This window comes from Salmo salar, chromosome ssa15 (assembly GCF_905237065.1).
Source record: "Salmo salar chromosome ssa15, Ssal_v3.1, whole genome shotgun sequence".
In the NCBI taxonomy this organism is placed as follows: domain Eukaryota; kingdom Metazoa; phylum Chordata; class Actinopteri; order Salmoniformes; family Salmonidae; genus Salmo; species Salmo salar.
Window position 1 is genome coordinate 41,311,759 of NC_059456.1, and position 26,486 is coordinate 41,338,244.

Sequence of the window (26,486 nt, forward strand, 5' to 3'; positions counted from 1 at the left end):
CTGCTAGTAGCAATGTAATTATCCAACCGTTAATTTAATGTCCTAAAAAAAACGTAGCAGTTTAGACCTATTACGCTATCACAATGGCCAATGCGCATTTCGCACGGGCTGCTCCATATCTCAAAATGGTTAATGCTATCCGGGATCCTTGGGACATCCCTAACCCTAACCTTAACCCTTACCTAATCCCGTTTAGATTTTTTTCCATATCAAATAGCTCACTTGTAAAATTGTAGCTATTGAGCTCAATATTGAGATTATACCTACAGAAAGCTGAGACCGTCCCCTTTTTTTGTTTGTTACAGGGGCAGCCATAGTTGCATCCAAAGCTGTGTTTGCATTTTGGAATGTTTTGAAATCGGAAGCCCTTTCTCTCCCAGAGCACATGGGGGGGGGGGAGGGTGGCTGGCTCATCATAGCAGCAGGCCACAGTGAAACAGGCACAGGGGCTGGGAAAAAATACTTGTATTACAGGAATCATGAAGATAATGCACTTTACTGTTTGACCAAATCATGGTTTTAGCTGCCCAAAAAATAGAGTGAGGTTACAATGTAGAATGTGCAGATCGCAACGATGGACAAATTATAAATGTAATTCGAACAGCCAAGTCAAATGGTTGCAGTCTAGAGCCCTGCTCTCTATATAAGGTACAAGACAACATTTAAACAATCAGGCGTTGGAGTATAAAGTCGTACAGCCCTTGTGGCGAGCTTCTGTCTTTTCTCTATGCTGTAAAAGCGGCAGCGTGTTCAAGGTCTTGTCCCTACAAGCCAAGCCGGTAAGTACTTTAATCAAGGAGCCCTGGGCCAGCCAGGCAGCCACAGACACAAACGCAGCCCGTTGAATATTGTTTATGCCTGTCCCTTTCTGATGAGGTTAAGCTGTCTCTCCACAAAGCAGTGTGGAGACAAATGCACTAGGCCACCTATTCACCCAGCATCTCCCTTTGGCCGGGAACAAAAGACCCAGCAGTGTGGCATGCAAATTGAATGGCTCTCTCCCTTGTTGTTCCAGTGAGACTGCAGCAGATAATGTGGCTCTGAGGACAGCTCATTTCCCCCATGTCTCTGGCTCCTTTCAGAGGAACCATCCTTCCTGAGCCAGGGCCCATTGACGAGCTCTGCCTCTCTGCTCCTGGGGCTGTGGGGGCTTTGTCCTCCCTCCCCCCCCCCCCACCGTCCTCCTCTCCTTCCAGCACCCTCCCCACCACCCCCCACACAGACCGCCACCATCTTTTGTTGGTCTATAGTGCATTTGCTTCCTGGGTCTCCCCTCCTCTTGCTCCCCCTGCCCAACTGGGTCTCTTTAATGGGTCTCCCAAACGCATCGATCGGGGCTAGGGGCCCTCAGAGACCTGGTAGGGCATGGCCCTAGGGAAGAGGAAAGGATGGAGGGGGGGCAGGTGGACGGACGGCAGTGGCATGTTTAACCTCTGACTCTCTCTGGTTCTCTGGTTCTCTGAGTCATGCCTGCAGCTCATTCATAATGGCGACCTGCACGTGTCGCTCACAAAGGCTGTCAGTCACACTTCCCCCTCCCGTTTCCCCTCCCTTACTGTTGACGTTCAGAACAAGGGCAGGTGACCGCTGCGGCGGGCCGCTGATAAACGAGGTGTCACTCACACACACAAAGAGAGGGAGGGACCGGCCAACGGTCAGCCCATCTGCAGAGAGGAGATGCTAATCAATTCATTGAAACATTGTTTGAGACGCTGCTAGGATGGATACTATGACAGCCATAACTCGCACCGTTTGCGAGTTATTACCAAGTCATTATGCAATGCTTAGACTACTCCGTGGCCATCGTTTCTTCCGGAACTTCAAAGTGTGCACTTACTTTGACTTTGCTTACTGCACACATTGTAGGCTTACATCTATATAATGTAGACTCTATAGAATGATATTCAGGTCATATTGAAACATAATTGCTGAAGAACTATTGCATACAGGAAAAAAATCACGAGTGATGTATTTTTATTCTCTGAAATGTAGACCCAAGAGGGCATTATTCAATCTGTAGTTCTAGTTAATAATGTGTTGTTCTGAGGTTTTATCAGCAAAATTAAATAATTATGTGATCCTGAGAATTGGAATAGGCTAAGCCATCTTCATTTAGTATATTGGGCTTGTTGAAACAAGCAGCCCTCTTCCTGTTATTTCCTCTGGGCAGGTAGAGTTACTGAATGAACACTTTCAGAGCAGGATACTTTGGTAACCTAGGTACTTACTTCTTTAGATGACTTCCCAGAACCCCACTAAGGCGAGCCGGTGCCTGGCCGGCCGGCTGGCGGGCAGGTCAAGGTGATCAGAGGTACCCAGTGGGGAGGATATGAGGAAGGGAGATCCACACTTTCATACTGAGGGAGAGGACAGAGAGGACAGAGAGGACGGAGAGGACGGAGCACGGAGAGCACGGAGAGGACGGAGAGGACAGAGAGGATGGAGAGGCGAGCAATGCAGCACGGTGGCCATTTGAACTGACTTTCAGCCTTGGAAAAAATTCTGCAGAATCATTAGAGGAATGCTGATTAGACTCCTGCTGGCTTTTTAAATTGGATTCACAGGGAGGGAGACTCTCTTGGTCTGTATTGGGGTGGACTGGGCCCCTCGGGAGATGTGGGGGAAAGGGGGGCCGGAGGCAGGGCCAGGGTCTGGCCACACTAGCAGGGGGGCACCAGGACTCTGGATCAGCATCTCTAACCGTCTCATTACCTACAGTTGAAGTCGGAAGTTTACATACACTTAGGTTGGAGTCATTAAAACTTGTTTTTCAACCACTCCACAAATTTCTTGTCATCAAACTATAGTTTTGGCAAGTCGGTTAGGACATCTACTTTGTGCACGACACAAGTAATTTTTCCAACAATTGTTTACAGACAGATTATTTCACTTATAATTCACTGTATCACAATTCCAGTGGGTCAGAAGTCTACATACACTAAGTTGACTGTGCCTTTAAACAGCTTGGAAAATTCCAGAAAATGATGTAATGGCTTTAGAAGCTTCTGATAGGCTAATTGACATCATTTGAGTCAATTGGAGGTGTACCTGTGGATGTATTTCAAGGCCTACCTTCAAACTCAGTGCCTCTTTGCTTGACATCATGGGAAAATCAAAAGAAATCAGCCAAGACCTCAGAAAGAAAATTGTAGACCTCCACAAGTCTGGTTCATTCGTGGGAGCAATTTTCAAATGCCTGAAGGTACCACGATCATCTGTACAAACAGTAGTACGCAAGTATAAACACCATGGAACCACACAGCTGTCATACCGCTCAGGAAGGAGACGCGTTCTGTCTCCTAGAGATGAATGTACTTTGGTGCGAAAAGTGCAAATCAATCCCAGAACAACAGCAAAGGACCTTGTGAAGATGCTGGAGGAAACAGGTACAAAAGTATCTATATCCACAGTAAAACGAGTCCTATATCGACATAACCTGAAAGGCCGCTCAGCAAGGAAGAAGCCACTGCTCCTAAACTGCCATAAAAAAGCCAGACTGTGGTTTGCAGCTGCACATGGGGACAAAGATCGTACTTTTTGGAGAAATGTCCTCTGGTCTGATTAAACAAAAATAGAACTGTTTGGCCATAATGACCATCGTTATGTTTGGAGGACAAAGGGGGAGGCTTGCAAGCCGAAGAACACCATCCCAACCGTGAGGTATGGGGGTGGCAGAATCATGTTGTGGGGTGCCTTGCTGCAGGAGGGACTGGTGCACTTCACAAAATAGATGGCATCATGAGGAAGGAAAATGATGTGGATATATTGAAGAAACATCTCAAGACATCAGTCAGGAAGTTATAGCTTGGTCGCAAATGGGTCTTCCAAATGGACAATGACCCCAAGCATACTTCCAAAGTTGTGGCAAAATGGCTTAAGGACAACAAAGTCAAGGTATTGGAGTGGCCATCAGAAAGCCAGACCTCAATCCTACAGAAAATGTGTGGGCAGAACTGAAAAACCGTGTGCGAGCAAGGAGGCATACAAACCTGACTCAGTTACACCAGCTCTGTCAGGAAGAATGTGCCAAAATTCACCCAACTTATTGTGGGATGCTTGTGGAAGGCTACCTGAAATGTTTAACCCAAGTTAAACATTTTAAAGGCAATGCTACCAAATACTAATTGAGTGTATGTAAACTTCTGACCCACTGGGAATGTGATGAAAGAAATGAAAGCTGAAATAAATCATTCTCTCTACTATTATTCTGACATTTCACATTCTTAAAATAAAGTGGTGATCCTAACTGACCTAAGACGGAATTTCTACTAGGATTAAATGTCAGTAATTGTGAAAAACTGAGTTTAAATGTATTTGGCGAAGGTGTATGTAAACTTCCGACTGTATCTTTAAACACCTAATATACCCAAAGATACTGGTGTCAAGTCTATTGTTTCACTTATTTTCTGTAGTAGGTGGATGTGTGATGTTAGGTGCTTTTCAATGTGCTAGTTTCCAGGTCTTATTGTGATCATGCTGCCGGGATTTAAGCATAGTGCCTCATTTACTGCACTATTCTGATTCAGCATCATATACATGTTGAATATCAATCCATTCTTAGATGTTTTTCTTTGTCCAGATCTGATCTAATCTGTGTTGTTTCAACACTCCTAACAACAACGCTGTCCGTCATTGGTTTAAGCCCATTTTGTCATCAAAATCATTTAGTCTAGCGGGACCAATAAGCAGTGTGTTAAGCCTTCTTGCTCACCCCAGAAGAAGTGTTGAGAAACTAATTTGCTGTTAGACACGCTTATAATCACCCTGCACTTCTGTTATAGCGATGTGGCAGAATAGGCAGAATTAGAGTGTGAGTGAATGTTTCAAGTTCAAGGGGGATGATAAGGGGAATTTTAATTTAGTGAGCATGTTGTTTTTCTTAATTGATTTGAGTGTGAATATGAAAAGGGAGTAATGTTCCCCTGCAGAGTCTGCCGCCACCATTATCAACAGTTAGTCACAGTGGAAGATGTGCATGGAGCAACACTGATATAGGGCCAATAATGGCTCCTGTGGCTCTTTAATGATAATGGCACTGTGAGTGAGTGTGTGCATGCATGAGCGCAAGCATCCTGTGTTATATAGTGTATGTACAGTCTAGTGTATGTTTAGTATTTGTCTACATCTGTCTGTGTTTCTGCAGTGTGTGTGCATGCGTGAGCGCAAGCACCTGTGTTATATAGTGTATGTACAGTATAGTGTATGTTTAGTGTGTGTGTGTGTGTGTGTGTGTGTGTGTGTGTGTGTGTGTGTGTGTGTGTGTGTGTGTGTGTGTGTGTGTGTGTGTGTGTGTGTGTGTGTGTGTGTGTCTGGTAAAAATAGTAATTCATCCTCCTAAAGTCCCAGACAGACACCATTGCTGGTGCATATGAACCAACTCACCATGATGGCTGCAGCCAGAGCTAATTCCCCTAATCTCCCCTCCTCATCTCCCCTCCTCATCTCTCTTACTCATCTCCCCTCCTCATCTCCCCTCCTCATCTCCCCTCCTCATCTCTCTTCCTCATCTCCCCTCATCTCCCCTCCTCATCTCCCTTCCTCATCTCCACTCCTCATCTCTCTTACTCATCTCCCCTCCTCATCTCCCCTCATCTCCCCTCCTCATCTCTCTTACTCATCTCCCCTCCTCATCTCTCTTCCTCATCTCCCCTCCTCATCTCCCCTCCTCATCTCTCTTACTCATCTCCCCTCCTCATCTCCCCTCCTCATCTCTCTTCCTCATCTCCCCTCATCTCCCCTCCTCATCTCCCTTCCTCATCTCCACTCCTCATCTCTCTTACTCATCTCCCCTCCTCATCTCCCCTCCTCATCTCTCTTCCTCATCTCCCCTCATCTCCCCTCCTCATCTCCCTTACTCATCTCCCTTACTCATCTCCCTTACTCATCTCCCCTCCTCATCTCCCTTCCTCATCTCCCCTCCTCATCTCCCTTACTCATCTCCACTCCTCATCTCCCTTACTCATCTCCACTCCTCATCTCCCTTACTCATCTCCACTCCTTATCTCCCCTCCTCATCTCCCCTCCTCTTCTCCCTTCCTCATCTCCACTCCTCATCTCCCCTCCTCATCTCCACTCCTCATCTCCACTCCTCATCTCCCTTCCTCATCTCCCCTCCTCATCTCCCTTCCTCATCTCCCTTCCTCATCTCCCCTCCTCACCTCCCTTACTCATCTCCACTCCTCATCTCTCTTACTCATCTCCACTCCTCATCTCCCTTACTCATCTCCACTCCTCATCTCCCTTCCTCATCTCTCTTACTCATCTCTACTCCTCATCTCTCTTACTCATCTCCCCTCCTCATCTCCCTTCCTCATCTCCACTCCTCATCTCTCTTACTCATCTCCCCTCCTCATCTCCCCTCCTCATCTCTCTTCCTCATCTCCCCTCATCTCCCCTCCTCATCTCCCTTACTCATCTCCCTTACTCATCTCCCTTACTCATCTCCCCTCCTCATCTCCCTTCCTCATCTCCCCTCCTCATCTCCCTTACTCATCTCCACTCCTCATCTCCCTTACTCATCTCCACTCCTCATCTCCCTTATTCATCTCCACTCCTTATCTCCCCTCCTCATCTCCCCTCCTCTTCTCCCTTCCTCATCTCCCCTCCTCATCTCCACTCCTCATCTCCACTCCTCATCTCCCTTCCTCATCTCCCCTCCTCATCTCCCTTCCTCATCTCCCTTCCTCATCTCCCCTCCTCACCTCCCTTACTCATCTCCACTCCTCATCTCTCTTACTCATCTCCACTCCTCATCTCCCTTACTCATCTCCACTCCTCATCTCCCTTCCTCATCTCTCTTACTCATCTCCACTCCTCATCTCCCTTACTCATCTCCACTCCTCATCTCCCTTACTCATCTCCCCTCCTCACCCCCCTTACTCATCTCCCCTCCTCACCCCCCTTACTCATCTCCACTCCTCATCTCCCTTACTCATCTCCACTCCTAATCTCCCTTACTCATCTCCACTCCTCATCTCCCCTCCTCATCTCTCTTACTCATCTCCCCTCCTCATCTCCCCTCCTCATCTCCACTCCTCAACTCCCTTACTCATCTCCCCCCTCATCTCCCCTCCTCATCTCCCCTCCTCATCTCCCCTCCTCATCTCCACTCCTTATCTCCCTTACTCATCTCCCTTACTCATCTCCACTCCTCATCTCCCATACTCATCTCCCTTACTCATCTCCACTCCTCATCTCCCTTACTCATCTCCACTACTCATCTCCCCTCCTCATCTCCCCTCCTCATCTCCACTCCTCATCTCTCTTACTCATCTCCCCTCCTCATCTCACCTACTCATCTCCCCTCCTCATCTCCACTCCTCATCTCCCTTACTCATCTCCCCTCCTCATCTCCCCTCCTCATCTCCCTTACTCACCTCCCTTACTCATCTCTCTTACTCATCTCCCCTCCCCCTCTCCCCTCCTCATCTCCCTTACTCATCTCCCCTCCTCATCTTCCTTACTCATCTCCACTTCTCATCTCCCTTATTCATCTCCACTCCTCATCTCCATTCCTCATCTCCCCTCCTCATCTCTCTTACTCATCTCCCCTCCTCATCTCTCTTACTCATCTCCACTCCTCATCTCCCTTACTCATCTCCACTCCTCATCTCCTTTACTCATCTCCACTCCTCATCTCCCTTACTCATCTCCACTCCTCATCTCTCCTCCTCATCGCTCTTACTCATCTCCCCTCCTCATCTCACCTACTCATCTCCCCTCCTCATCTCCCTCACTCATCTCCCCTCCTCATCTCTCTTACTCATTTCCACTCCTCATTTCCCTTACTCATTTCCACTCCTCATCTCCCTTACTCATCTCCACTCCTCATCTCCACTCCTCATCTCCCTTACTCATCTTCACTCCTCATCCCCCTCCTCATCTCCCCTCCTCATCTCTCTTACTCATCTCCACTCCTCATCTCCCTTACTCATCTCCACTCCTCATCTCCCTTACTCATCTCCACTCCTCATCTCCCCTCCTCATCTCCCCTCCTCATCTCTCTTACTCATCTCCACTCCTCATCTCCCTTACTCACCTCCACTCCTCATCTCCACTCCTCATCTCTCTTACTCATCTCCACTCCTCATCTCCACTCCTCATCTCCCTTACTCATCTCCACTCCTCATCTCCACTCCTCATCTCCACTCCTCATCTCTTCTCCTCATCTCCCCTCCTCATCTCTCTTACTCATCTCCACTCCTCATCTCCCTTACTCATCTCCCCTCCTCATCTCCCTTACTCATCTCCACTCCTCATCTGCACTCCTCATCTCCCTTACTCATCTCCACTCCTCATCTCTCCTCCTCATCTCCTTTACTCATCTCGCTTCCTCATCTCCCTTACTCATCTCCACTCCTCATCTCCCTTACTCATCTCCACTCCTCATCTCCTCTCCTCATCTCCCCTCCTCATCTCCACTCCTCATCTACCCTCCTCAGCTCAGCTCGCCACCTCAGAACGCCTGCTAGGCTGCCCTCCCAGTCAACCTCACAGGGATTTGTTTGGGTGGGGGGCTGGCTTTTCAAAAATGGCCCTCTTAATCCTGTACAATGAATGAAGCTCTTAGAGACGAGCCAGTAGCCAGTGACATCTGCTGTGTGGATTTTCTCTGGGTGTCATGCTAGATACGACCTAAGCCGCAGAGCAGACCCTCTTTCTCCCCTTCTCTGCTGGGTTCATTCTGGAGCCTCGTGTTGCTTTTTGCCAAGGATACCCCTTTTTACTCTTTCTAATCACTATGGCAGACACAGCCTATAAACTTCCATTCCCTGGCTTGAAGGCAGCCTTTAGAATAAACATGTGTCTGAAGTTTTGTGCTCTGACTGTTCTGCAGTGTGGGTGACTGTTCAAAGGCCTGTGTCATCACAAGTTGGAAAGTATTGGAGTTTCAAGGAATCTCGACACACTAATTGAGTCACAATCATTTGGTGCAAAACATCTAGGCTGTATGAGTCTTTATGATTCACATATCTCCTAACCACCCCTCACTTTTATGTTTTAATGAGAAAAGTACGAGTATGCCTTTACATGCTAATGTTTGGTCTGACTGTAGTTTGTAGTTATGTGTGGGGAGGGGTAGAAGATTCTGTTCTCTGGTTCACACACACCGCCCACTCTTATACACACACGGGGAGAGATCAAGAGCCTCATCTGCCTCTCACTCATCCAGGTGCAATCAAAGGAATGCATCCATCACCTCACATTCTCGCTCTCTCTCTCTCGCTCTCTCTCTCCAGATTTTGGGCTGATGTGGGATGAGTCATAACACTCCAAATAACCTGAGCTGCTGTCGGTCCCAAATATAACCCCCCCCCCCAGATGTTTGGGGAGGGGCTAATGATGTCAACATGGTGTGTGATTATCAGAACTCTGTACGTCTCGCTGTTCCTCTCCTGACAGAAACAGGCCAGTGACAGAAGGCAACAGGGCAGTGTGTGGTGAACTACAGGAACAACAGGCTGGAGATAAAGCAGTCATCACAGTCCTGCCTGCCTGCCAGTCATCGTCAGGCCTCTCCTCAGCTCCTCAGAGTATCAAGGCCTATTAGTCTCGCTTGGCACTACTTCCCCACGGTCAATGTTTCTCACTCTCTCTCAGTCAGACCGCATCCTGACTCTTTTTTTCATGTGGTTCACCACGCTCTCTTTCTTTCTCTCTCTATTTCTCTCCCCACCACCAGATCAGAGCATTGCTATCATGGATAACAATAACAATGTTGGCAATAATGCCACCAATGAAACAGATAGTGCAGTGTGATGACGGCGATCATTGTGATCTATGGGAGAGGGCCTGCAGCTGGATAGAGATCACAGGAGAGAGGGAGAGGAATCGGAGAGAGAGAGAGGGAGGGACAGAAGAGAAAGAGGCAGACAGAAGGGGAGGGAGATGGAGAAAGGGGGGATTGATGTTGTTGCCTTAATTGCTGCTCAGATGAGGCAGTGTGTTCTTTCTCCCACCAGGGCTGTTATTAGAGCGGGGGAGGGGGCTGCTCCAATCAGAGAGAGCCAGGCATGAGCCGCACTGTCTCATTTATCAATGTCAGACCAAGCCGGTGAAGGCAGAGCCTGGGGGAGGGGGGCCGAGCCAGAGAACCACTGCCCAGCTCCCAGAGTATGTCTGCTGGCTGCAGGAGCACCACTCCCAGGGCTGCCCTACTAATCTGTACTGTAACATGGTGGGGATCTGTGGGGGAACTTGGTGGGGATGTGAACCAGAGATAGCATATCGCTTCACACACACTCCACTGTGCTGCACCCCCATCCAGACACTCTCTCTCACACATACATGCACGCACGCACGCACGCACGCACGCACGCACGCACGCACGCACGCACGCACACACACACACACACACACACACACACACACACACACACACACACACACACACACACACACACACACACACACACTCCCAATCGCCAGTCGTAGAACCCCTCTGCCAGAGAGCGCCTTTGAATGAACGAGAGACAAAGCTGTGTGTTGCAGGCCTTTCTTCCTGTTCTGATCCCTTGCTTCTTACTTCCACTGAGTCATCTTTGAAGTTGCTCTGCTTAAGCCTCTGCCATGCCCTCTCATGGCATCGTTTCTCCCTCCGACTTGACGGAATGATTTCTGTCCTGCCTTTTCTTAAGCTGCAGAGTTAAACTGGCACAAGTTCATCCTCAGATCATCATGCCCATCAAAGCACTTTTCAAAGGGAATGGCTATTGACCAAACGCCTGGTTCTGTATGGTGGTTGTAGACTGTAGAGGACTGGAGTCTCTTGGCTCGTGCTCAAAGTCTTCTGGGCTGTTGGACCACATGGTCTTCCTCCATCAAAGCCACTGCAGAGTAATCAATGATGACTCTCTTTAGGCCCTGCTGAGTTAAGTCTGTGTGCTAGAGTTTGGGCCTGGGTTGGGTTCCTCTTAATAGCCAGCACAGTGAGGCAAGAGGCTGACGGAGCACATTGTAAACCCAATCAGTTCTCTGTGTGTGGAGAAGAATTACAGAGAATCAACTGACTCTTAGGGAAACTAATCAGTCATCAGAGCTTCAGATACCAGGGCCACTTTTGGTCCTTTGTCTCGTCTTCTGATGTACTAAATAAGTGACGTACTTTGCAAAAGGATGTGATGAGCTATACTCAGTCAAAAGTTTGAGCGTTTTGAAGTAGGTTATCCTTAGTCTTTTCTCCGACCAGTCTGTGGCCGTTGGGGACAATACATACAAGCACAGCTACGATCTCAGAATGAAGTAACCCACTGAGCACATACAGTGAGGGAAAAAAGTATTTGATCCCCTGCTGATTTTGTACGTTTGCCCAAAGAAATGATCAGTCTATAATTTGAATGGTAGGTTTATTTGAACAGTGAGAGAAAGAATAACAACAACAAAAATCCAGAAAAGCGCATGTCAAAAATGTTATAAAATGATTTACATTTTAATGAGGGAAATAAGTATTTGACCCCTCTGCAAAACATGACTTAGTACTTGGTGGCAAAACCCTTGTTGGCAATCACAGAGGTCAGACGTTTATTGTAGTTGGCCACCAGGTTTGCACACATCTCAGGAAGGATTTTGTCCCACTCCTCTTTGCAGATCTTCTCCAAGTCATTAAGGTTTCGAGGCTGACGTTTGGCAACTCGAACCTTCAGCTCCCTCCACAGATTTTCTATGGGATTAAGGTCTGGAGACTGGCTAGGCCACTCCAGGACCTTAATGTGCTTCTTCTTGAGCCACTCCTTTGTTGCCTTGGCCGTGTGTTTTGGGTCATTGTCATGCTGGAATACCCATCCACGACCCATTTTCAATGCCCTGGCTGAGGGAAGGAGGTTCTCACCCAAGATTTGACGGTACATGGCCCCGTCCATCGTCCCTTTGATGCGGTGAAGTTGTCCTGTCCCCTTAGCAGAAAAACACCCCCAAAGCATAATGTTTACACCTCCATGTTTGATGGTGGGGATGGTAATCTTGGGGTCATAGGCAGCATTCCTCCTCCTCCAAACACGGGGAGTTGAGTTGATGCCAAAAAGCTCAATTTTGGTCTCATCTGACCACAACACTTTCACCCAGTTGTCCTCTGAATCATTCAGATGTTCATTGGCAAACTTCAGACGGGCATGTATATGTGCTTTCTTGAGCAGGGGGACCTTGCGGACGCTGCAGGATTTCAGTCCTTCATGGCGTAGTGTGTTACCAATTGTTTTCTTGGTGACTATGGTCCCAGCTGCCTTGAGATCATTGACAAGATCCTCCCGTGTAGTTCTGGGCTGATTCCTTACCGTTCTCATGATCATTGCAACTCCACGAGGTGAGATCTTGCATGGAGCCCCAGGCCGAGGGAGATTGACAGTTCTTTTGTGTTTCTTCCATTTGCGAATAATCACACCAACTGTTGTCACCTTCTCACCAAGCTGCTTGGCGATGGTCTTGTAGCCCATTCCAGCCTTGTGTAGGTCTACAATCTTGTCCTTGACATCCTTGGAGAGCTCTTTGGTCTTGGCCATGGTGGAGAGTTTGGAATCTGATTGATTGATTACTTCTGTGGACAGGTGTCTTTTATACAGGAAACAAGCTGAGATTAGGAGCACCCTCTTTAAGAGTGTGCTCCTAATCTCAGCTCGTTACCTGTATAAAAGACACCCAGGAGCCAGAAATCTTTCTGATTGAGAGGGGGTCAAATACGTATTTCCCTCATTAAAATGCAAATCAATTTAGAGCATTTTTTACATTTTTTTTTGATTTTTTTCTTGTTATTCTGTCTCTCACTGTTCAAATAAACCTACCATTAAAATTATAGACTGATCATTTCTTTATCAGTGGGCAAACGTACAAAATCTGCAGGGGATCAAATACTTTTTCCCCTCACTGTACGTCATTTCAACGTGTATTTTTGATTTACATTTGGTTAAGTTGTCAACTTAACGTGAATTCAACGTGAAATCAACATCACATTTCACCATGTCATTGGATTTAGGTGAAAGTTGGGTGAAAAAAAGACTAAATTCCCTTACATTGATGACTTTTTAAAAATCCAATCAGTTTTCCACATTGATTCAACGTCATCACATATATATATTTTGTTGTTGTTGAAATTACGTGGAAACAACATTTATTCAGCCAGCTCAATGGCTGGTTGATTGAAGTAGATACAGCTTCTTTGGTTTGTAAATGAGTGTCATAGAGCGTGGAGAATCCCCTGGAAGGAGAGATTAAACCCCACAGACCTGAGTTATTGGCGTACTGGTAGTAGTGGCGGGAAAGCTAGCACGTTCTGCTGCTGGCCTATAAATCAAATCAAATCAAATTTTATTTTCCACATACACATGGTTAGCAGATGTTAATGCGAGTGTAGCGAAATGCTTGTGCTTCTAGTTCCGACCATGCAGTAATATCTAACAAGTAATCTAACCTAACAATTTCACAACAACTACCTTATACACACAAGTGAAAAGGAATAAATAAGAATATGTACATAAAAATATATGAATGAGTGATGGCCAAACAGCATAGGCAAGATGCAGTAGATGGTATAGAGTACAGTATATACATATGAGATGAGTAATGTAGGGTATGTAAACATTATATAAAGTGGCATTGTTTAAAGTGGCTAGTGATACATTTATTACATACATTTTTCCATTCTTAAAGTGGCTAGAGTTGAGTCAGTATGTTGGCAGCAGCCACTCAATGTTAGTGATGGCTGTTTAACAGTCTGATAGCCTTGAGATAGAAGCTGTTTTTCAGTCTCTCGGTCCCCGCTTTGATGCACCTGTACTGACCTCGCCTTCTGGATGATAGCGGGGTGAACAGGCAGTGGCTCGGGTGGTTGTTGTCCTTGATGATCTTTTTGGCCTTCCTGTGACATCGGGTGGTGTAGGAGTCCTGGAGGGCAGGTAGTTTGCCCCCAGTGATGTGTTGTGCAGACCTCACCACCCTCTGGAGAGCCTTACAGTTATGGGCAGAGCAATTGCCATTCCAGGCGGTGATACACCCCGACAGGATGCTCTCGATTGTGTGTAAAAGTTTGTGAGTGTTTTTGGTGACAAGCCAAATTTCTTCAGCTTCCTGAGGTTGAAGAGGCGCTGCTGCGCCTTGTTCACCACGCTGTCTGTGTGGGTGGACCATTTCAGTTTGTGCATGATGTGTACGCCGAGGAACTTAAAACTTTCCACCCTCTCCACTACTGTCCCGTCGATGTGGATAGGGGGCTGCTCCCTTTGCTGTTTCCTGAAGTCCACGATCATCTCCTTTGTATTGTTGACATTGAGTGCGAGGTTATTTTCCTGACACCACACTCCGAGGGCCCTCACCTCCTCCCTGTAGGCTGTCTCGTCGTTGTTGGTAATCAAGCCTATCACTCTAGTGTCGTCTGCAAAATTGATGATTGAGTTGGAGGCGTACGCGGCCACACAGTCGTGGGTGAACAGGGAGTACAGGAGAGGGCTGAGAACGCACCCTTGTGGGGCCCCAGTGTTGAGGATCAGCGGGGTGGAGATGTTGTTACCTACCCTCACCACCTGGGGGTGGCCCGTCAGGAAGTCCAGGATCCAGTTGCACAGGGCGGGGTCTCTCTCGAGACCCAGGGTCTCGAGCTTAATGACGAGTTTGGAGGGTAACATAGTGTTAAATGCTGAGCTGTAGTCGATGAAAAGCATTCTTACATAGGTATTCCTCTTGTCCAGATGGGTTAGGACAGTGTGCAGTGTGATTGCGATTGCGTCGTCTGTGGACCTATTGGGTCAGTAAGCAAATTGGAGTGGGTCTAGGGTGTCAGGTAGGGTGGAGGTGATATGGTCCTTGACTAGTCTCTCAAAGCACTTCATGATGATGGAAGTGAGTGCTACGGGATGGTAGTCATTTAGCTCAGTGACCTTAGTTTTCTTTGGAACAGGAACAATGGTGGCCCTCTTGAAGCATGTGGGAACAGCAGACTGGTATAAGGATTGATTGAATATGTCCGTAAAGACACCAGCCAGCTGGTCTGCGCATGCTCTGAGGACGCGGCTAGGGATGCCGTCTGGGCCTGCAGCCTTGCGAGGGTTAACACGTTTAAATGTTTGACTCATGTTGGCTGCAGTGAAGGAGAGCCTGCAGGTTTTGGTAGCTGGCCGTGTCAGTGGCACTGTATTGTCCTCAAAGCGAGCAAAGAAGTTGTTTAGTCTGTCTGGGAGCAAGACATCGTGGTCCTTGACGGGTCTGGTTTTTCTTTTGTAGTCCGTGATTGACTGTAGACCCTGCCACATACAACGACAGTAGTAGTGGCGGGTAAGATAGCACGTTCTGCTGCTGGCCTATACAACGACAGTAGTACTGGCGGGAAAGATAGCACGTTCTGCTGCTGGCCTATACAACAACAGTAGTAGTGGCGGGAAAGCTAGCACATTCTGCTGCTAGCCTATACAACGACAGTAGTAGTGGTGGGAAAGCTAGCACGTTCTGCTGCTGGCCTATACAACGACAGTAGCAGTGGCGGGAAAGCTAGCACGTTCTGCTGCCGGCCTATACAACAACAGTAGCAGTGGCGGGAAAGCTAGCACGTTCTGCTGCCGGCCTATACAACGACAGTAGCAGTGACGGGAAAGCTAGCACGTTCTGCTGCCGGCCTATACAACGACAGTAGCAGTGGCGGGAAAGCTAGCACGTTCTGCTGCCGGCCTATACAACGACAGTAGCAGTGGCGGGAAAGCTAGCACGTTCTGCTGCCGGCCTATACAACGACAGTAGCAGTGGCGGGAAAGCTAGCACGTTCTGCTGCCGGCCTATACAACGACAGTAGCAGTGGCGGGAAAGCTAGCACGTTCTGCTGCTGGCCTATACAACGACAGTAGCAGTGGTGGGAAAGCTAGCACGTTCTGCTGCTGGCCTATACAACAACAGTAGTAGTGGTGGGAAAGCTAGCACGTTCTGCTGCTGGTGGGAAAGCTAGCACGTTCTGCTGCTGGCCTATACAACGACAGTAGCTCCAGCAGAGAAGAGGGCAGATACATTAAAATGAGGAGCAGGGGCACCAATCAAACTGGGGCTTGGAAGCGGTCTGAGGATGGGACGTGACAGGGGCACAGCGTTCCTCAAATTAAACGACCAGGGAGAGGGTCGACCTCCTGTAGGACAATAGCCTCCTCTCCTTTCGACGGTCATTTGGACCCAATCCATAAAACAGAGATTTAATTTAGTGCTCACTTCACCGTGACTGTTACCTATTTCTAGAGATTAGCTCCCATGAGTCTCACTAAAGTAGACTCTCTGGACTCCAGTCAAAGAGCCCTGGGGGGAATTGTTCTCACTGGCCACATTTAGACCAGAGAGGTAGAGAGGGATGAGAGGAGACTGTGAAGGGATGATGTTATGGATGAGTTCACCTCCCGGACTCCAACAGCTAGACAGAGAGAATATCTACCCAGCCCTTCAACCCAAGGTCTTTTACGCCTCTGGTCAGGATGGGACAGTAGATACGGTACATCCGTCTGCTGTAGGCCATCGCTCCTCAGTAGAGGACACACACACACACACACACACACACACACACACACACACACACACACACACACACACACACACACACACACACACACACACAAATGACAGTGCCTCTTTCTCCCTTCACCACTAAACTGAATCTGAATAATATGGAAGGATCTCAGAGGACCTGACACTGTGACTCTCTCTAAACGATGAATCATCTGTGTGCATTAACAATAGCAGTCCAGATCAACCCTCGCTCCCCCCATAAACATATGGAGATAACTCACACATGTCTGCGCACATATTTTTGCAGCTAATTCTCAAGGCTAATAGGCTGCCAAATGAGCAGCCCTGCCCGGATACAGGGGGTCTGGCCCGGTCTGAGTGGCTGGAAGTAGAGCAGCACTAACTCATGGAGTGAGTGTGTGGCGGGGACAGTGGGCGCAGGCGGGCAGAGAGGCTGGCGGGCAGAGAGGATAGCGGGCAGAGGGAGAGTGCAAATGCCACCTTGGATAAGGTCTGCTCCATGATTACCCTCATTATTCAGACAGTTTTTGGGGGAGCTGGGGAAGAAGCTCCAGGCAGGCTGGTTAGTCATATCTTACCCTCTTGGAGAGATGGGAGGGTGGAGAGGAACCGCTTACTAGGCAGGGTATAGGAGAGGGGAGGGGGGAAAAAAGCCAAATTCAGCTTCCCCTGTCTGAATTGTTCCATCACAGAGTCATACTGAAGATCCTCTCTCACTGCAGCTGAATTTACATAGCCACACACACATGCTGAAGTAGGGCTTCGTGTTGTTTTGATTATTCATGTGAGTTTACCTAGGAAGGGCTTTCTAATGGCGTTGACTGCTCTTCCCTGGCAAATAAAACATCATTACAGAGCAGCACAAATACTCTTCCCCTTCTTCTTCTGTCGACGTAGCTACAATCAAGCTTTTGTTGAAGGGAGAGACATTAGACTTGTGAAAATGAAAACATGATGTTGTATGATATTATTCACAAGATACCTTAAAACACATGCTTTCTCTCCTCCTGTGTGTGTGTGTGTGTGTGTGTGTGTGTGTGTGTGTGTGTGTGTGTGTGTGTGTGTGTGTGTGTGTGTGTGTGTGTGTGTGTGTGTGTGTGCTTATGATGTTTTTTGCTAAATAACTCACCGGTGATGTAAATGTTGATGCTGGGTTAAACAATTCTTTCACACAACAACAAGTGTAATATGTGTGATGGAGGCTAAAGCATGCCCATACAGAAAATGTCAATTCAATTAATCAACAAACAATTTCATTGTAATTCTTGCAGAGATAGATGGGAAGAAATTAAAGAATGTGCTATCAAAGCCGTGGCATAGAATAATTACTGTATGTAAAAAAACAATTTTTGTGTGGTGTGTCAAGGAAAATATAAACGGGAATATTAATGAAAGTGCTCGAAAACATTTTGTCCGTGGTGCTTATTTTCTCTTTTATTTTAGAGAACGCAATTTGTCTTTCCTCTCATTGTGTCCCGTGCCATTTAGAGTGCTAGAGACTGGCTTTAGTTTATCACGCTCGGCTGAAGGACGCGTACGAGTCAAAATGCATTAGTCAGAGCACTTCTGAGAGGATTGAAGCAATACACACAGTCAGCTGGTCCGTCTTATATTCACTTCTTTCCTTCATTTCTGGGTCAGCTTTTCTCAATCTGGAAAAGAAAGGGGCAGACAATATACAGTGGCAAGAAAAAGTATGTGAATCCTTTGGAATTACCTGGATTTTTGCATAAATTGGTCATCAATTTTGATCTGATCTTTGTCTAGGTCACAACAATAGACAAACACAGTCTGCTTAAACTAATAACACACAAACAATTATACTTTTTCATGTCTTTATTGAACACACCGTGTAAACATTCACAGTGCAGGGTGGGAAAAGTATGTGAACCCTTGGATTTGAAAACTGGTTGACCCTCCTTTGGCAGCAATAACCTCAACCAAACGTTTTCTGTAGTTACGGATCAGACCTGCACAACGGTCAGGAGGAATTTTGGACCATTCCTTTATACAAAACTGTTTCTCGAGGTCATGCCACAGCATCTCAGTCGGGTTGAGGTCAGGACTCTGACTGGGCCACTCCAGAAGGGTTCACATACTTTTTCATGCCACTGTAGATGTATTTGTTTCCAATTTTCCAGTCAAATAAATAGCGTATTATTAGTTGTATTTTTCTAAACCTATCTCTTCAGTCTTATACAGATTTCAGTGTGTGTGTGTGTCTGTGTGTGAGTAGTGAATGATGAAGTGTGCTTGTGAGGGTGACTGCCCTTCACAGTGGAATCATGTTTAACAGGGAGGGAGGGGGGACATGTGTCCTGGGGGGCAGGGTGACAGGGAGCAGTTTGGTGAATGGTGGGGGGAAAAGGGGACCGCTGGGAGAGGGGAGGGGGGTTTGGGGGCGTCAGTGGGGCTAGGGAGGGGAGTTTGATGGTATCTCCGGGTGTCTCCTCTGTGTCGCTACCCCCCCCCCCACACACACACACACACACACACACACACACACACACACACACACACACACACACACACACACACACACACACACACTGAGCAGAGCAGAGTGAGGTTGCGAGTCATTAATATTCTGTCTGGACTCATTGTTTTTCCCTGCTGACATTTACATTTAGATTGTTTATCTTACAGCGGGAGGCGTCCAGCCATTAATGAACACGCTTCTGTTCGGTTGTTCCCCAATGGCTGTGATTACTGCCACCACACTAAGATAATGAGACGGGAGGAGCTGGGGGGGGGGTCTAGGGCTGGGGGGGTCTAGGGCTGGGGTGGGTTTAGGGCTGAGGGTGGTTCTAGGGCTGGGGTTTGGTCTAGGGCTGAGGGTGGGTTTAGGGCTGAGGGTGGGTCTTGGGCTGGGGTTTGGTCTAGGGCTGGGGGTGGGTTTAGGGCTGAGGGTGGGTCTAGGGCTGAGGGTGGGTCTAGGGCTGGGGTTTGGTCTAGGGCTGAGGGTGGGTCTAGGGCTGGGGTTTGGTCTAGGGCTGAGGGTGGGTTTAGGGCTGAGGGTGCGTCTAGGGCTGGGGTTTGGGCTGGGGGTGGGGCTTAGGTTACGGCTGGGCGATATACCCCAGCCTCTATGGGGTATAGAGGCTGGGGTATAGGGGCTGGGGTATTGGGGCTGGGGTATAGGGGCTGGGGTATTGGGGCTGGGGTATTGGGGCTGGGGTATAGGGGCTGGGGTATTGGGGCTGGGGTATAGGGGCTGGGGTATAGGGGCTGGGGTATTGGGGCTGGGGTATAGGGGCTGGGGTATAGGGGCTGGGGTATTGGGGCTGGGGTATAGGGGCTGGGGTATTGGGGCTGGGGTATTGGGGCTTGGGTATTGTGGATGGGATATAGGGGCTGGGGCTGCATGGTGGGCATTAGTGCGTGGTGCTACAATGACGGTAGCAGGGAAAGGCAAAAGGCTGGATATTGTTTTTACCCTCTGTGTACAGTGCCTTTCAAAAGTATTTATCCCCCTTGGCGTTTTTCCTATTTTGTTGCATTACAACTTGTAATTTAAATAGATTTTTATTTGGATTTCATGTAATGGACATACAGAAAATAGTCTAAATTGGTGAAGTGAAATTTAAAAAATAACTTGTTTTAAAAATGTTTTTAAAAATTAAATGGAAAGGTGGTGCGTGCATATGTATTCACCCCTTTGCTATGAAGCCCTAAATAAGATCGGGTGCAACCAATTACCTTCAGATGTCACATAATTAATTAAATAAAGTCCACCTGTGTGCAATCTAAGTGTCACATGATCTGTCACACGATCTCAGTATATATATACACCTGTTCTGAAAGGCCCCAGAGTCTGCAACACCACCAAGCAAGCGGCACCACCAAGCAAGCGGCACCATGAAGACCAATGAGCTCTCCAAACAGGTCAGGGACAATGTTGTGGAGAAGTACAGATCAGGGTTGGGTTATAAAAAAATATCAGAAACTTTGAACATCCCACAGAGCACCATTAAATCCATTATAAAAAAGGCAAAAGGCCTCTGACTGGGCCACTCCAGAATATGGCACCACAACAAACCTGCCAAGAGAGGGCCGCCCACCAAAACTCACGGACCAGGCAAGGAGGGCATTAACCAGAGATGCAACAAAAATACCAAATATAACCTTGAAGGAGCTGCAAAGCTCCACAGCGGAGAGTGGAGTATCTGTCCTTAGGACCACTTTAAGCCGTACACTCCACAGAGCTCGGCTTTATGGAAGAGTGACCAGAAAAAAGACATTGCTTAAAGAAAAAAATAAGCAACCACATTTGGTGTTCGCCAAAAGGCATGTGGGAGACTCCCCAAACATATGGAAGAAGGTACTCTGGTCAGATGAGACTAAAATGTAGCTTTTTGGCCATCAAGGAAAACGCTATGTCTGGCGCAAACCCAACACCTCTCATCACCCTGTGAACCCTATCCCCACAGTGAAGCATGGTGGTGGCAGCATCATGCTGTGGGGATGTTTTTCATCGGCAGGGACTGGGGAACTGGTCAGAATTGAAGGAATGATGGATGGCGCTAAATACGGGGACATTCTTGAGGGAAACCTGTTTCAGTCTTCCAGAGATTTGAGACTGGGATGGAGGTTCACCTTCCAGCAGGACAATGACCCTAAGCATACTGCTAAAGCAACACTCGAGTGGTTTAAGGGGAAACATTTACATGTCTTGGATTGGCCTAGTCAAAGCCCAGACCTCAATCCAATTGAGTATCTGTTGTATGACTTAAAGATTGCTGTACACCAGAGGAACCCATCCAACTTGAAGGAGCTGGAGCAGTTTTGCATTGCAGAATGGGCAGAAATCCCAGTGGCTAGATGTACCAAGCTTATAGAGACATACCCCAAGAGACTTGCAGCTGTAGTTGCTGCAAAAGGTGGCTCTACAAAGTATTGCCTTTAGGGGGGGGTGAATAGTTATGCACGTTCAAGTTTTCAGTTTTTTTGTCTTATTTCTTGTTTGTTTCACTAGAAAAATATTTTGCATCTTCAAAGTGGTAGGCATGTTGTGTAAATCAAATGATAGAAACCACCCAAAAATCCATTTTAATTCCAGGTTGTAAGGCAACAAAATAGGAAAAAATGCCAAGGGGGTGAATACTTTTGCAAGCCACTGTATATGGGAGGGTATGGGCCATATGGTATGGCCACAGCAGAAAGCCATGATGCATTGCAGATTAGGATAATACCCCCGTAGCACCATTCTTCTCTCCGGTGACACGGTCGTCAGGTGTACAGTGTTTCCTCCGACACATTGGTGCGGCTCGCTTCCGGGTTAAACGGGCAGTGTGTCAAGAAGCAGTGCGGCGTGGTTGGGTCGTGTTTTGGAGGACGCATGGCTCTCGACCTTCGCCTCTCTCGAGACCATACGGGAGTTGCAGCGATGGGACAAGACTGTAACTACCAATTGGATACCACGAAATTGGGGAGAAAAAGGGGTAAAAGCTTTAGCCCAGGACTGATACTTCACAATGCAAGAATGTCAAATCTATGGTTCACTGGCAGAGGTTTTGGCAGTCATAGGAATGATACTGTAGTAAAACTGGGACAAAGTCACTACTATGCTACATGTAGCGTTGGCTTGAGTCCCTGTGTGGTGAACTCTGGGAAACATTCTGGGCTGGTGAGCAGTGTGGATGTAAAAGTGATTTCATGATGTTTGTTCTAATGCATTCTCCTCACTCCACTCTCCCAGATTAAATGAGTTAGGCCCAGTTAGGCTCCATGCTAGCCTGCCTGTTCACAGCACTGTAGCAGCAATCTTCCAATTCCAAAATGGAGGGGGTTTATTGAGGCTGGCCAAAGCCTCTCAGTGTGTCTTCTGTCACTCAGGTCAACATGACAGAGTCTTTACACAAACATCCAACTAACCTTGCCAACTTTCTGTATGAATAAAAAGGCGAACGGTTCTGAAAATGAAGTCACCTAAAACATCTCTATAGTCAGAGAGGTTGTGTGTGTTTTAAGTAAAGGCAGAGTTCCTTTAACCTCACAGCTGAAGAGAAGGAAGAGAAGGAAACTATCTGTTTGAGGTGATGAAACTGTCCCTGCCCTGCAGCGGGAGTTAGACCTGTCATACTGATGATATTATCATGGACCCCCATAGTGCAGAGGATAAGTGCACATATACAGGACACCATCTTTGTCCTCTGAAGTAGAGAGGGTCTATCCTGGTCTAGCAACCTCTACCTCTTATACCTAGCTGCTAATCCCTTCTCTGTACAACTGAAGGAAGCAGATTAGCGGAAGCAAAACTATGACTGACTGACAGAGAGATGGACTGACACAGAGACAGAGACGGACTGACACAGAGATGGTCACAGAGACGGACTGACAGAGAGACGGACTGACAGAGAGACGGACTGACAGAGAGACGGACTGACAGAGAGAGAGACGGACTGACAGAGAGACAGACGGACTGACAGAGAGACAGACAGACTGACAGAGAGACAGACTGACAGAGAGACAGACTGACAGACTGACAGAGAGGCAGAGAGACAGACTGACAGAGAGACAGACAGACTGACAGAGAGACAGACAGACTGACAGAGAGACAGACTGACTGACAGAGAGACAGACAGACTGACAGAGAGACTGACTGACAGAGAGACAGACAGACTGACAGAGAGACAGACTGACTGACAGAGAGACAGACTGACTGACAGAGAGACAGACTGACAGGGAGACAGAGAGACTGACTGACAGAGAGACTGACTGACAGGGAGACAGAGAGACTGACTGACAGAGAGACTGACTGACTGACAGAGAGACTGACTGACTGACAGAGAGACAGACTGACTGACAGAGAGACATACTGACAGGGAGACAGAGAGACTGACTGACAGAGAGACTGACTGACAGGGAGACAGAGAGACTGACTGACAGAGAGACTGACTGACAGGGAGACAGAGAGACTGACTGACAGAGAGACAGACAGACTGACAGAGAGACTGACTGACTGACAGAGAGACTGACTGACTGACAGAGAGACAGACTGACTGACAGAGAGACAGACTGACTGACAGAGAGACAGACTGACAGGGAGACAGAGAGACTGACTGACAGAGAGACTGACTGACAGGGAGACAGAGAGACTGACTGACAGAGAGACTGACTGACTGACAGAGAGACAGACTGACTGACAGAGAGACATACTGACAGGGAGACAGAGAGACTGACTGACAGAGAGACTGACTGACAGGGAGACAGAGAGACTGACTGACAGAGAGACTGACTGACAGGGAGACAGAGAGACTGACCGACAGGGAGATGGAGTGACTGAGTGTTAGGGAGGCCGTGGTGGGCGTGTGACTACGGTGCAGCAGTAGATTGTCTGGTGCTCAGTCTCCAGCTGACTGTATCGGCACGCCTGGCTGCCATGGCGACGCGCCCATGCATGAGGACAGCACAGCAAGGGCATGGCTGGCTCCAGATGTTGGGCTCACTCCCCCCCCATTCATCCTAATCCACACACACTGCCCTCCACAACAGCAGGCCATCTGCAGCACACACACACACACACACACACACACACACACACACACACACACACACACACACACACACACACACACACACACACATTAGCTCAGCCAGGTGGCTCTGTAGCCCCAATTGGACTTCTTCCACCTCTGGCTTTGTCAGCTGATTGCAGTGATTCCAGTTGCTATGAAATCATGCAGGGATGAATGGGAGTGTTTAAATGGGTCAGTGTGTGTGTGTGCGCATGCTGCAAAACCCCCCCAGGTGAATTTTCACTGCCTTTATTTTGTGATAGCAAAGTACCTCTTTGTGTTGGGTAATTAGTTTAGTGGAATAGAACCAACTGCAGACATGCCCCACAACACATCCCTTTCTAGAGATAGTTCTCCTCGTATGCAACGGGCTGGCTACTGCAAATGCAAAAAACAATCCCTCCTCAGTCCTTCCACACCAGAGATAGACCAGACTATCTTTCAATGGCCGGTCATTATTGTATCAGTGGTGTGTGTGTCGGTGTGTAAGCGTTTGTTTGGTGGTAGTGTGTGCGCACGTATGTGTTTGGCGTGCGCTCGTGCGTGTGTGTCACTGTGTGTGTGTGTGTGTCTGTGTTTGACTGACAGAGACCTTCTCCATTGTTCCCTGTGTGTCCTACAGCCAAGCACGACGTCAACGGAAACAGGACTGTTCCACCATTCCCCGAGGGACTTCAGATGTCTATGTTTGGTAAGTGATCTGTATGAGAAGAGGGGGGAGGATGGGAGGAAGGGGGGAGAGGAGAGAGGGAGCAGGGGATAGGGGGGAAGAGGGGAGGATGACACCCGGACAGTATAGTGTAATTAGTCGTCGTCCCCCCCACGATACTCAGTTAGGTTCAGAAAAATAAGTGAAAAACAAAAAGAAGATTGAGAGAGAGAATAGAGGGATGGGATGGGTAGGAGGAAGGGGTGCAGAGATTAATTGCAGGGGGTGATTAGGATCTCTTTAATAGAATGCATTAGTTCAGCTCCTCTTTTCTCCATTCGGGGAGTCAAACTGTGTAATCCATCAGGACAGACAGTAGAGAAATCAGCCTCTTTATCTCCTGGGCCTGTGTACAAATAAGCATGTTTTAAAGCAGCCTTACATGCTCTTGTTACTGGTCGAGCGTTTCAAATCACAAATCCCCCTGTGGACCGCCTTAAAAGGTGCCAGTTACCCTTGACTTGACTTGACTTAACTTGACTTGACTAAAGCCTGCCTTCTATCCCCCGGTTGTCACTGTGCCAGTGATTGGCTACGTTCAGTCCTACGTTGTGTTAATGCTCCCACATGGTATGTGTTGTATCAGTGTGGGCTGTTGTATTCATGTCACACCTAAGAGAGGTAATGAAATCAACACGGTTTAGTATTTTACTCACTCCACCTTATCATCCATCTACCCACCCATCCAATGCTGCTAACTGAGATCAAGACCTTGGGCACTATAAGGTCCTATCTGTATAAACCCATTTGAACTTTGCACTATAAGGTCCTATCTGTATAAACCCATTTGAACTTTGCACTATAAGGTCCTATCTGTATAAACCCATTTGAACTTTGCACTATAAGGTCCTATCTGTATAAACCCATTTGAACTTGGCACTATAAGGTTCTATCTGCAATCCAATCACAAACCTGAACAAATACAGATGGACTAATCAGAACACGTCTTTGCCATCTCCCTCTAGGTATGGTCTGGGCTAGTCTAGTCAGCAATAAAGGCACACAAGCAAAAAACAACAGTCAGAAATGTGAAAGTAAATGATGTTGTCACATCGTTGTTCAGTGATGACCGTAATACATGTGTTAATGTATGTGATGATGTGTTCTGACTCTGTCTTGGTAAAATAGTGTTATTCTATCATTTCTGTATTCAAATAGCTACAGTCTGTCTGAACCCAGACGGACATTTCAGAGCCATAAGATTATATCTGCAATTGCACCCCCTTAAAAAAACGGATTTACAAATGTCTCAGGATTGTGATACTCTGCACTTTAGGTACGTGAGGACGTTAATGGGTTATGAAAGAAGAATTCACAACATAACAGTTCTGAGATCTGGAATGTTAAAACTTTGATGCTCAATATCTCAGAACTATGCTTTTGTGACCTTAATGTCTCAAGGTCACAAGTATTTTCTGTCTTGTCTTAAAGGGATGGTCTCTTTCTGTATGAGGTCTGTTGTGTTAAAGGGAGGGTTTGTTTCTGACCAAAGTGTGTTGTGTTAAAGGGATGGTCTGTTTCTGACTAAGGTGTGTTGTGTTAAAGGGATGGGCTGTTTCTGGGGAGCAGAGAGGAAGTTCTGGAAGCAGAAGGGGGTCTACTCCACCCAAGTGGGCTATGCTGGAGGCCTCACCCCCAACCCCACCTACGAAGAGACCTGCACAGGTACCACTCAACATAGCTAGCTATCAACAATGCCCCTGTCACAATGTCCAAATGCTTGTAGAACAAACAGCGTGCTCACAATAATTCACTATTTTGACTATTTTGTGTCATAAGCC

The 26,486-nt window shown here is 47.5% G+C and overlaps 1 protein-coding gene across 1 annotated transcript in view; it reads left to right on the forward strand.

Annotated features, from left to right (window-relative positions):
• Window positions 1–26,486, forward strand: part of LOC106571446 (mitochondrial peptide methionine sulfoxide reductase) — a 110,065-nt gene that overhangs the window by 52,755 nt on the left and 30,824 nt on the right. The window contains exons 2-3 of the mRNA XM_014144564.2: window positions 24,619–24,687; window positions 26,251–26,370. Coding sequence (XP_014000039.1) covers window positions 24,619–24,687; window positions 26,251–26,370 — 189 coding nt within the window. The remainder of the gene's footprint in view (window positions 1–24,618; window positions 24,688–26,250; window positions 26,371–26,486) is intronic.